We start from the raw sequence: 12,573 nt of genomic DNA, 5'->3' as shown, positions 1-12,573 counted from the left end.
AGAAAAACACAAGGCTTTATTAATCTCCAAAATTACCAAAGAAGGATAAGAAGAAACAAAACATATATTGCCTGTTTTAACAAATCCACTAGGTAAGAATTATGTTAATATTTCAAAATCTATTGGCTATTACTAAATACTTATTTGCAAAAAGATTTAGCTGAATGAGGAAATAGCAAATAATTCTAAACAATGTCAATGCAAGTCATATATTTTATAAATTTACTCTCAAGAGTATATTCTCTATTCACCCCAGCAGAGTACAGCATTTCCAAATTAAAAAGTTGTCTTGATTCCTGTATGAGACTCTGAGCCAAAGGATACTTTGAGACAGAAATGGCAAATCTATTCATAATTTTTTAAGGTTTACAGAGAACTAATCACTGAAGAACTTTCTAAGGTTCATCAACTAAGACAGAGTCAGATAAACATTTAAATAGGTTTAAAGTGAGAAAAGAGATCTTTTGTTTACCTGTTCATGTTTTAGGAGTCCACATAAACTATTTATCCTACTAACCAACCAATGCAAGCTGGTTTATCCTAATTCTGTATAAATACTATTCAATCTAAGTGACAAAATTTTTAAAGCCACTATTAAAGATTATCAGTTATTTCAGTTACTTAGGTTTGGGTTGTTATCTACTAAAGCTGAAATTAAAATATAAAAATTTAAGATCCAGATAAAGACGGGCTGGGGTTGTGGCTCAGTGGTAGAGTGCTTGCCTGGCATGTGTGTGGCACTGGGTTTGATCCTCAGCACCACACAAACATAAATAAATAAAATAAAGGTATTGTGTCGGTCTGCATCTAAAAAATATTTTTAAAAAATCTAGATAAAGAGCTTAGAAGGATGATAATGCAATTTTTTAAAAGAAGTTTTATTCATTACCTCAATTGCATCTCTGAGGCAACCAGCTAAAAGAAAAAATGCTGCAGAATGTTCAAATCTTTGTTTGCCTAGCAAAGAAAAGGCATTCTTTAAAGCTGCTTTACGCCACCTCTCCTCTTCGAAATTGTGTCCAAAAAACTGTGTCATCCTGGTATCTTTTTGAGATCTATAAAGGAAAAGAAAGTAGGTAAATCTTGGAATATAATGTTTCTATATCTGAACAATCTTCTAAAGTTAGGACTTAAAAGTTAGAACTTGAAAGAAACATTTGCCAGTTCATAAATTACTATGTATCTGCTTTACCTAGTGAAAAAAGAATACTTTTCCATCCATATCTCTGAGATTACTTAAAAATTTTCTTTCAAATTACAAAGAACATTGCATTAGCAGCATATAAAAATTATTAAATTAAGGCAAAATAACAATTATGTAAGCATTTATATTCATATAAAATAATATTAACTTCTGTGCTACTTTAGCATTTAAACATCATCAATAACCTCTTCCTCTTGTCCATCAAAGGATGACTTTGGTGATCAAACTCTAACAAATTTCCCCTACTGAAAACAATCCTGAAAGGCCAGTCTCTCAGAAATGGATTTGACATTATGGTTTTCTCCCAAATGTTGTCATGCAAATCACTTGGAATAAAATCCAAAACAAATGGTGAACTATTTATGGTAATCTCCCCCTGCTGTGAAGAAGTGAAAGAGAAAATTCTAAATGAATTCAGCTTGGAATAAGATGAGCACCCAAAGGAGGGAGGCAGTTTTAATGGATCTACTAGCCCATGAGAACTCAATGAGGCAGACAGCAGATGCTTGTTCCAGACTCCACCAATTCATCATCTTCCCCACACCAAATGCAAGTTGTTGGCTTTCATATCATAGAAGCAGCTTGAGAAGTTCTTAAAATAAGAAAAAATACATTTCTGGACTGATAAATCCCAAAACAAACAAATGTGACCTGATCAGGGTTCTCCCACTTGCAAAGGACACCTAAGATTTTTTCCTTTGAAATATCTTCATAAACACAAAAATAATTAAAAATCTACATGAATCAACATCAACAAGAATAAATATTACTTTATGCATTTACTCCTAATGAAGTTTTTTTTTCTCTTTTCCTTACCTATATAAGCCCCAAATCACAGCTTTCTTTTTCATTGCAAGGTAAAAAATGGCAGCATCTAAAGGATCATTTTTTCTATAAAAGGCTGCTTTGGCTACCTATAATAAGAAAAATATTGTTCAAACTTTCACAGAAATAGGTTGTAAGTCAACAAATAATTGCCTTCACATATTAGACTGGCATATGTTATCTATTTCAATGTTAAATAAATCTTTTTAATATATGCTATGAATATATGTGTATACATACAAACAAATAAAAGTAACTTATGATACTGAAGGATACAAAGGGGAGGTAACAGGACTACTTCCTTTTATTACAAGCTCTTCTGTACTATTTTATTTTTCTAAACATGTACTATTTTGTACAAGTCAGAAATATACCACTAAACAAATGTGTCAACTAGAATTTTAGGAATTAAAATGTAAATTTTTAAAAATTATATTAACATTTTGAAAAATAAGGACTATTTGAAAGTATGTTGTTGCTCTCAAAACAAAAGGGAATAATTGAGAGCAGAGAAAATATGGACTGTCATTTAAACAAACATCCAAAATATATCAATTTATTTTTACACCAAAACAAAACATGCTTACTTTTTCTATGCATTTGCGTAAGATGCGGGTATTCCGGACCCACCATCCCACACCCATTGCTCTTAGTTCAGACCAAGTGGGATCATCTTTCTGCATTGCTGGCAACATGTTTAACAGTTCTTCTTCTGCTACTGAGTGAAATGCCCAAGCAAAATGACTAGTAGACAGGCCTGAAGAAATGTCAAAAATGTTTATAAGAAATATGAATATGATATAAAACGATTACCAGAAATGTGTATTACATATTTGCAGTAAAAATGTATAAGTTTTTATGAGATTCATAACTATACTTAAATCTTTTAAGAGTGCTAGAAGTTGAGTAATTTATTATTTTTGGTTTTCCAAACAACTGTGGTACTCCAATGAGCATATATTTTGTACATATATTTTTTTGAAAAACCACAATAGATATTTATGGCAAATGCCACTTGCCATTGTGCTACAGTATTTTCATTCTCTAGCAATTACCCATGATCCTTTTAAGACAAGGAGAAACACTTTAAGCAGTATTCTATATTGGTATGCTTCCCTCCTCAAAGCTGCTTCTTACTTTCCTCTGGTCAACATTTGTTTTATGGACTTAATTCCTTAGAATTAAAAGATATTAAGTAAATAGTATATAGCTTAGTGAACTAAGCACAGCACTGCACAGACTCCAGAATTTAATGCATACATTAAATTCCAGTTTTACCACTAACTAAATATATAAATGTGGGCAAATAATTGAGTTTCTTCCTGTCTCAGTTTCTTCATTCATTTATAAAATGGGACTAACCATGGAACTATCATATTACATAGCTTTAAAGATTAAATAAAATAATATAGCTAAAGAACTCAGAATACAATTTGGCCCATAACAGTAACACTCCTATGTTCATAGCAGCATTACTCACAATAGACAAAATGTGGCACCAACATAAATACAACAGATGAATGGATTTTAAAATGTGGCTTATATCCATTATGAAATACTACTCAGCCTCAAAAAGGAAATTTCTGCAATATGTGACAACATGGTTGAACCCTGAGGACATAATGCTAAGTGAAATAAAGTACCCACAGAAACAAATATATTTCATGAGTCCACTTTGCTGAGGTATCTGACATGGTCAAATTCATAAAATCAAATAGAGGAGTGATGGTTATCAAAGGCTGGGAAGAGGGAAATGTGCAATTACAATTCAGGAATCCTCAGGTTCTGTCAAACAAAATGAATAAATCTAGAGTTCTGCTACACAAAATTGTACCTATAGTCAACAATAATGTATTGTTTGCTTATAAATTTGTTAGGAGAGATCACATGTTGTGTTCTTACCACAAGGAAAAAAAAAAGAATACCTTTGCCACAAAATCATAGGGGGAAAAAAAAGATGATAATATAGGCAGAGAAGTAGAGAGAAAGACAAACAGATATTGACTCTAACAAAACCAAAAGGAAAAGCTAAAACTGAAAATAGAAATTAAGGATGTCTTTGACAGGCTCATCAACAGACTCAACACAGTCAAGGAAAGAATATGTAAGCCTACAGTAGAACAACAGAATTTTCTCAAACTGAAATGGAAACAAAAAATTCAATGAATGAAATCAGAACAGGGCATCAGGAACTGCAGGCTAATTGCAAAAGTCTTACCATAACTATAATTGAACTAGTAGGAGACACAAGAGAGAAGGAGATAAAATTTTTCAAGTTATAACCGCTAAGAACATTCCCAAATTAATCACAGATTGTTCAGAAAGCAATGAACAGGTTGTATTATCCCAAATACCAAATACACCTATACATATTACAGGAAACCAAAAACAAAAGAAGAATTTCAACAAGAGCTAAAACACAAATAAAAAACAATAACCGCTTTACCCATAGAAGAACAAGGGTAAGGTTTACAGTAGATTTCCCTTTGGAAAGGATATGAACAAGAGAACTGAGTGAAATATTTAAAGTGCTGAGAGAAAAAAAAAAAAAAACTATCAAACCAGAATTCTAAAGTCAGGTAAATTATCCTTCAAAGTTCAATGAGTTAAAAAAGACTTTCTCAAGGGTAACAGTGAGGGGGAATACAATCAAAGCATGTAATGTCACATATGTCATAATTAAATCAGTTATTTTGTACAATTAATATGTACTAATAATTATAATAAAAAGGGATGTGGTTGTGGCTCAGTGACAGAGCACTTGCCTACAATGTATGAGGTTCTGGGTTGGATCCTCAGTACATAAAATAAATAAAGGTATTTGTGTCCATCTACAAATAAAAAACCTTTTTAAAATTTTTTTTCTATTTAGTTATACATGACAGAATACATTTTGACACACTGTACACAAATGGAGCACAATTTCTCATTCCTCTTGCTGAACATGTGCAGAGTCACACCAATGGTATAATCATACATGTATAAAGGGTAATAATGTCTGTCTCATTCCACCATCCTTCCCATACCCACACCCCCTCCTCTCCCTTCACTCCCCTCCACAAAATCCAAAGTTCCTTCATTCTTCCCTACTCCTGTCTCATTATGAATTAGCATCCACTTATCAGAGAAAACAATGGGCCTTTGGGTTTTTGGGGTTTGGCTTGTTTCACTTAGCATGATAGTCTCCAGTTCCATCCATTTACCATAATTTCATTTTTCTTTAGAGATGAGTAGTATTCCATTGTGTATATATACCATATTTTCTTTATCCATTCATCTCTTGAAGGGGACCTAGGCTGGTTTCATAGTTTAGCTGTTGTGAATTGAGCTGCTATAAACATTGATGTGGCTGTGTCCCTGTAGTATGCTGATTTTAAGTCCTTTGGGTATAAACCAAGGAGTGGGATAACTGGGTCAAATGGTGGTTCCATTCCAAGATTTCTGAGGAATCTCCATACTGCTTTCCTGAGTGGTTGTACCAATTTGCAGTCTCACCATTAATGTATGATTGTACCTTTTCCCCCACATCTTCTTCAAGACTTATTGTTGGTTGTATTATTTTTTTTTAACTTAACTACTAGGCACTATTTTTTTATTCTAATTTGTTATAGATATGACAGCAGAATGCATTACAATTCATACTGCACGTATAGAGCACAATTTTTCATATCACTGGTTGTACAAAGCTTGTATTCTTGATAATTGCCTTTCTGACTAGAGTGAGATGAAATCTCAGTGTAGTTTTGATCTGCATTTCTCTCATCACTAGAGATGATGAGCATTTTCTCATATATTTATTGATGGATTGTATTTCTTCTTCTGTGAAGTGTCTGTTCAGTTCCTTACCCCATCTATTGACTAGTCCTTTTTTTTGGGGGGGGGTGTTAAGTTTTTTGAGTTCTTTATATTTTCCTGGAGATTAGTGCTCTATCTGAGGTGCATGTGCTAAAGATTTTTTCCCAATCCATAGGCTCTTCATGTTATTCATTGTTTGTTTCCTTTGCTGAGAAGAAGCTTTTTTAGTTTGAATCTATCCCATTTAACGATTCTTGATTTTACTTCTTGCTCTTTAGGAATCTGGTTAAAGAAATCAGGTCTTAAGCCAACAAGGTGGAGACTTGGTCCTACTTTTTCGTCTATAAGGCACAGGGTCTCTGTTCTAGTGCCTAAATCTTTGATCCACTTTGAGTTGAATTTTTTTAAATATTTTTTTAGTTGCCAATAGATTTTATTGATTTATATGCAGTGCTGAGAATTGAACCCAGTGCCTCAAATATGCTAGGCAAGCACTCTATCACTGAGCTACAACCCCAGCCTTGACTTGATTTTTGTGCAGGGTAAGAGACAGAGGTTTAGTTTCATTTTGTTACATACAGATTTCCAGTTTTCCCAGCACCACTTGTTGAACAGCCTATCTTTTCTCCAAGGTATGTTTTTGGTTCCTTTGTCTAGTATGAGATAACTGTATTTATGTGGGTTTGTTTCTGTGTCTTCTATTCTGTACTACTGGTCTACATGTCTGTTTTGGTGCCAATACCATGCCGTTTTTGTTACTATAACTCTGTATTATAGCTTAAGGTCTGGTATCGTGATGCCTCCTGCTTCACTCTTCTTGCTAAGGTTTGCTTTGTCTATTCTGGGTCTCTTATTTTTCCAGATGAATTTCATGACTGCTTTTTCCAGTTCTGTGAAGAATGTCAATGGGATTTTAATAAGAATTACATTAAATCTGTATAAGACTTTTGGTAGTGTGGCCATTTTGACAATATTAATTCTGCCTATACAAGAGTGTGGGAGATCTTTCCATCTTCTAAGGTGTTCTTCAATTTGTTTCTTTAGTGTTGTAGTTTCCATTATAGACATCTGTCACCTCTTTTGTTATGTTGATTCCCAAGTGTTGTTGTTGTTTTTTTTTTTTGAGGCTATTGTGAATAGAATAGTTTTCCTAATTTCTCTTGCAGTGGATTCAAAAAAATTAAAAAAAAATAATTATAATAAAAAATTTTTCTCAAACACACTGATGAAATCATTGCTCATAAATATGATCTACAAAAAAATCTTAAAAGATGCTCTTCAGGGCTGGGGTTGTGGCTCAGTGGCACAGCACTTGCCTTGCACATGTGAGGCACTGGGTTTGATCCTCAGCACCACATAAAGATATTGTGTCCATGTATAACCAAGAAAAAAAAAAAAAAAGGTGCTCTTCAGAAAAAGGAAAATGATATAGGTCAGAAAGTTGGTTCTACATAAAGAAAAAACAAGCAATAGAAGAGGATTAAGAAAACATTAAGTAAAAACTTATTTTTTTAATAAGAATATATTTGATTATTCATGCACATGTGCATATTTTATGTACATGCATATGCTTATGTATAAGTGAAATTACTGGCAGTTATGATTCAACAGATAAGAGAAAAAATAACAATTTTGTTGTTATAAGGTACTCATATTATCCATGAAAAAGTATAGTGTTATTTGAAAGTGTATAATGCAAGTTTTAGGGCAACACTAAAAAAAAAAAAAAAAAAAAAAAAAAGTAAGTACAGCTGATACAGTAAGAAAGAAAGGAGAGAAAATGAAATTATGTAAAATGCTCATTAAAACCTCAAGAGTAGGGCTGGGACTGTGGTTTAGTGGTAGAGTGCTTGCCTCGTATGTGCGAGACCCTGGGTTCGATCCTTAGCACCACATAAAATAAATAAGTGAAATAAAGGTATTAAAATATTAAAAAAATAAAACCTCAAGAGTAGAAGAAAATAGGAATAAAGGATTATAGCAATGGATTGTTTGAAAATAGCTAGCAGAATTTGAGTTGGATTTGAATGTCCCCAGCACAATGAAATAACTGTAGTGATATATATGCAATTACCCCGATTTAATCATTAAACACTGTATACATTAGAATGTCACATTATACCCCATAAATATGTACAAGTACCATTCATGAATTAAAAAATAGAAACGAAAACAAAACCATTAAATAGAAAATAGTGGCAAATATAGCAGATATCAATCAACTACCTCAATGTTAACTTTGAACGGACAAAAGTTAAAATATTTCAATTTAAAGACAGAGCCTGTTAGAGTGATTCAAAAAACAAAAGTACAACTATGTTGTCTCCAAGAAACCTGATTTAAATATAAAGATAAATATAGCCTGTAAGTAAATGGATAACAAAATGCCATACTCACACTAATCAAATGAATCAGGAATACATATATTCATCTCAAATGGAGTAAACTTGAAAGCAAGGAAAGTCATCAGAAATAAAATAAATATATTACATAATAATATAGAAATCAATTCTCCAAAATGACTTAATAATCTTTTTGTTAACTATACAAAATGGATTAAAAACTTAAGATCTGAAACTATAAAACTACCAGAAGAAAACAGGAGAAAATCTCCATGTCACTGATCTGGATAAGATCCCTAAAGCACAGGCAACAAAAACAAATAGGATTACATCAAATTTAAAAAGCTTGTGTAGAGCAAAGGATTTAACTCACAGAGAGTAAAGACAACCTACAGATTAGGAGAAAATATCTTTTAATCTGCACACCTGATAAGAGGTGAATATCCAAAATATATAAGAAACCCAATAATAAAAAAGAAAAAAAATCAAATAACTTTATCTAAAGACCTGAACAGACATTTACCAAAGACCGACATATGAATGGCCTACAAAAAAAACAAACAAACACATTTTTGTTGATAAGGGAAGTGGCAAATGAAAACCACAATTGTGAGGCAAGAGAAAGAGCTAAATATGTAGGTAGGGCCCCTTCAAAAGGTCAGATTTCTGTGTAGCAGGCTGAGAGACTACAGGCACAAAAGGCCAGGCTTCATCAAGGTCAAGCCCATCCCTGTGTAAGCAGAAAAAGTAAGTGACAGTGAGACAAATGTTGCCTAATACCCAGACCCCCTCCATAAAGAGAAACTTATAGGACCAGAGGGAATGTGAAGAGCTTATGGAGCACCTTAGCCAGGATTGGGTCAAGAGCTAGCTAGCTTCCTTAACCTTACAGATTTACATACATCCCCAGACAATACCACTCACTGGCAACCCTCTCTTTCCATTCCTCCTCATACAGAAGTTCTGCTTTCTTTATGTTACTCTAATAAATCCTGTTACTTTGCTCTCACCCTTTGTGTCTGTGGAGTTCATTTTTCAAATTCATGAGACAAAGATACCACCAAACCATGCTCCGTGCTACAATATCACCTCATACCTTTTAGAATGGCTATCATCAAAAAGATAATAAGCATTGGCAAGGATATACAGAAAAGGGAAGTCATACACTATTGGTGGGAATGTAAATTATTATTGCCATTATGGAAAAAGATATACAGATTCCTCAAAAAACTAAAACTAGAATTAACATAAGATTTAGCAACCCTACTTCTCTGTACATATCCAAAGGATTTGAAATCAATATATTAAAGAGATACCTAAACCCCATGTTTACTGGGGTATGATTCACAATATCTCAGTTATGAAATCAATCTTTGTGTCTATCAATGAATGAATGAATAAAGAAAATGCACAAAGGAATACTAAAGAGCCATAAAAAAATTCTGTCATCTGCAATAACCTGGATAAATCTAAAGGACTTTACGCCAAATGATATCATATAGCTAAATAACTGGAAAAATAACAAAAAAGAAAATGAAAGTCATATAAAGACAAATATTACATATTTTCACTAATGCTATCTAAAACAACAAAACTCATAGAAACAGAGTAGGATAGTGGTAATTAGAAGCTGGAAGATAGGGATAATGGGGAGATACTGATTAAAGGATACAAAGACAAAAGGAATAAGTTTTTGAGGTCTCTTGTACAACATGAGGATTACCCTTAATAATAGTACATTTGCATAGTTCAAAATTGCTAAAAGCGAATTTCAAGTGTTTGCACCTTCAAACATAAGTACTTGAGCAGATGGATATTAAGTAGCTTAAATTAATCATTCCACTTTGTATACATATATCTTACATGTATCCCTTAAATATACAGAATTGCCATTTTACAATAAAACTTTTTTCTTAAAAAAAAAATTAATTAATCTCAACTAAGTTTTAACTTTAATTTCCAAAGCAAAATGCAAAATGAGGGGAGAAAGGAAGCAAGGAGGGAAACAAAATAGAAAATAAAGAACAAGAGACAGGGACCAGTGAATAGAGGCTCATTTGCAGAGTACCAGTAACACTATCCACTCTGGAACCCAGCTTCATCTCTTTAAGCTTCTAGGAATTGAGTCCATAAATATTCTGTTTTAAGTCATCTGAAGTGAGATTTTTGTTACTTTCAACCGTAAGAGTACTGTCTAAATAGTACATGAGCATATCTGAAATATAATGCTATTAAACTAATATCTGCAATACACACTAATTTTATCTGTTTCAGGGGTACAAATTTCATAAATTTAAAAAAAATTTTTTTTAGTTGTGGTTGGACACAAAATATCTTTATTTTATTTATTTAGTTTTATATGGTGCTGAGTATTGAGCCCAGAGCCTTGCATAACTAGGCAAGCACTCTACCACTAAGCCACAACCACAGCTCAAATTTTTATTTTTTATATTCTGTGTTTCCTTTGTGTAAAGCATTTAAATTTGAATGTATTATTTTTATAAGAAGTGTTCATATTTGGGGGGGGATCTCAATTTACATGAATATCAAAAAGGCAAAAAAAGAGAAAAATCTAAAGAAAAAATTAAAGTGAATAAAACAATACTAATTTACCTTTAATATTTCACATTTAAAAACATAACACAGAGCTGGGTGTGCACACACCTGTAATCCCAGTGACTCAGGAGGCTGAGGCAGGAGGATCGCAAGTTCAAGGCCAGCCTCAGAAACTAATCAAGGCCCTAAGCAATTTAGCAAGATCCTGTCTCAAAATAAAAAAAAAAAGGGGGGGTGGGACTGTTGCTCAGTGGTTAAGTGCCCCTGGGTTCACTCTCTAGTAATCAAAAAATAAATAAATAAATAAATAAAAACGCAGAATATCTGATTGCCCTTTTCATCTACCATTAAAAATATTAGGTCTTAACAAAGAAGATAAAGAGGAAATAAACTTCTTAAAAATAAAGGAAACTGCTGGGTGAGGTGTTGCATGCCTGTGATTCCAGCAACTCCGGAGGTTGAGGCAGAAGGATCATGATTTCAAAGCAAGCCTCAGGAATGGCAAAGTTGCACTAAGCAACTCAGTGAGACCCCTCTCTAAATAAAATACAAAAGAAAGGCTGGGGATGTGGCTTAGTGGTTGAGTGCCCCTGAATTCATTCCCCGATACCAAATAAATAAATAAATAAATAAATAAACAAACAAACAAATAAACAAATAAATAATGAAATAAAGGGAACTTAGAATACATCATACTCAGCATCACTATCATGCCTAGGCAAAAAAATAAGTATAAAAGTCATAAGTTTCTCTCTCTTTCTACTTGACTTTCTTCCCTGTAATAGATTACTACCAAAATCAGCTGGAAGTGTGGCTCAGTAATACAGCACGTGCTTACCTAGCATGTGCAAGGCCCTGGGTTCCATCCCCATAACCCTACCCTTCCATGCATGCTCCCTCTTCCCAAAGAGATTACTACCAAATCACCTTGGTGAAGGAGTTGAGCTCTACAGGCTGGAAGGGAAGTTATAAGAAATGTATGGAGTCTAACAGCCAAAAGAAATTTTAAGCCACATTCATCAAGAGTTTCTCCACCTGCAAATAGAAAAAAAAAAATTGTAAAAAAAAAAAAAAAACATTTTGTAAGCAAAACAATACTAAAATTTCTGACAATCAGCATATGTCACAGCACCAGAAACCATGATAAAACATTTTAAGCTGACACAAAGGTTATCTAAAATATTTTCTAATATTCCCTTTTTCTACATAATTTTACATTACAAAGATATTATATAGCTAAATAACTGGAAAAATAACAAAAAAGAGAATGAACTGACTCAGAATTTATTAACATTCTTTATAATTTGATCTTATTTGATTTAAATTACAATGTAACTGAATTTTTAAATAGTTAATTTCACACCTTATCTGAGATTTGAGGGAAATTGTCCAAATTTGTTCATAAATTCAGGAGATTTTTAAAAAAATACTTCCTGTGTGATAAAAAGATCAAATTTTCTTATGCTTTCTTTTGTTATTATAGGTAAGAGTAATTACTTATGCTAGTTTTATTATTTATCAAGTTATATTATTATAACTTGAAAAAAATCAACAGAAATTACTGCATTTTCAAGTACCTAAAATAATTGTTTAATAAAAATCAGTTGGCTGGGAATGTAGCTCCCAGTGATAGAGTGCTTGCCTAGGAAGCATGAGGCCCTCAGTTCAATCCCTAATACCACAAAAAAATTTGTTAACTTTTGCTAAACTCACAAATATTCAACAAAAATGAGTGCCATGATGATTTTTTGTGTCCTTCCTTTATGGCACTATGATTTATGGGATATAAAATATTTATTGAAGTCAAAACTACTATAAAGATAGAAATAATGTTTTTTAAGTCTTCATAGC

At 32.7% G+C, this 12,573-nt stretch overlaps 1 protein-coding gene across 6 annotated transcripts in view; it reads right to left on the bottom strand.

Annotated features, from left to right (window-relative positions):
• The window catches only part of DMXL1 (Dmx like 1), a 164,179-nt gene that overhangs the window by 89,432 nt on the left and 62,174 nt on the right, over window positions 1-12,573 (bottom strand). For all 6 annotated transcript variants that reach the window (XR_014019040.1, XR_014019041.1, XM_081268583.1 and 3 more), the window contains exons 19-22: window positions 11,650-11,757; window positions 2,617-2,786; window positions 2,021-2,118; window positions 890-1,055 (exon numbers count right to left, since the gene is read on the bottom strand). Coding sequence is in view for 4 of the 6 variants with exons in the window: in XM_081268583.1 (XP_081124709.1) it covers window positions 890-1,055; window positions 2,021-2,118; window positions 2,617-2,786; window positions 11,650-11,757 (542 nt within the window). In the remaining 2 variants the exon portion in view is untranslated. The remainder of the gene's footprint in view (window positions 1-889; window positions 1,056-2,020; window positions 2,119-2,616; window positions 2,787-11,649; window positions 11,758-12,573) is intronic.

Source organism: Spermophilus citellus (genome assembly GCF_964194105.1).
Source record: "Spermophilus citellus genome assembly, chromosome: 1".
Lineage (NCBI taxonomy): Eukaryota > Metazoa > Chordata > Mammalia > Rodentia > Sciuridae > Spermophilus > Spermophilus citellus.
Note: the sequence above shows the minus strand (reverse complement) of the source record. Positions and strands in the feature narration are given on the sequence as shown.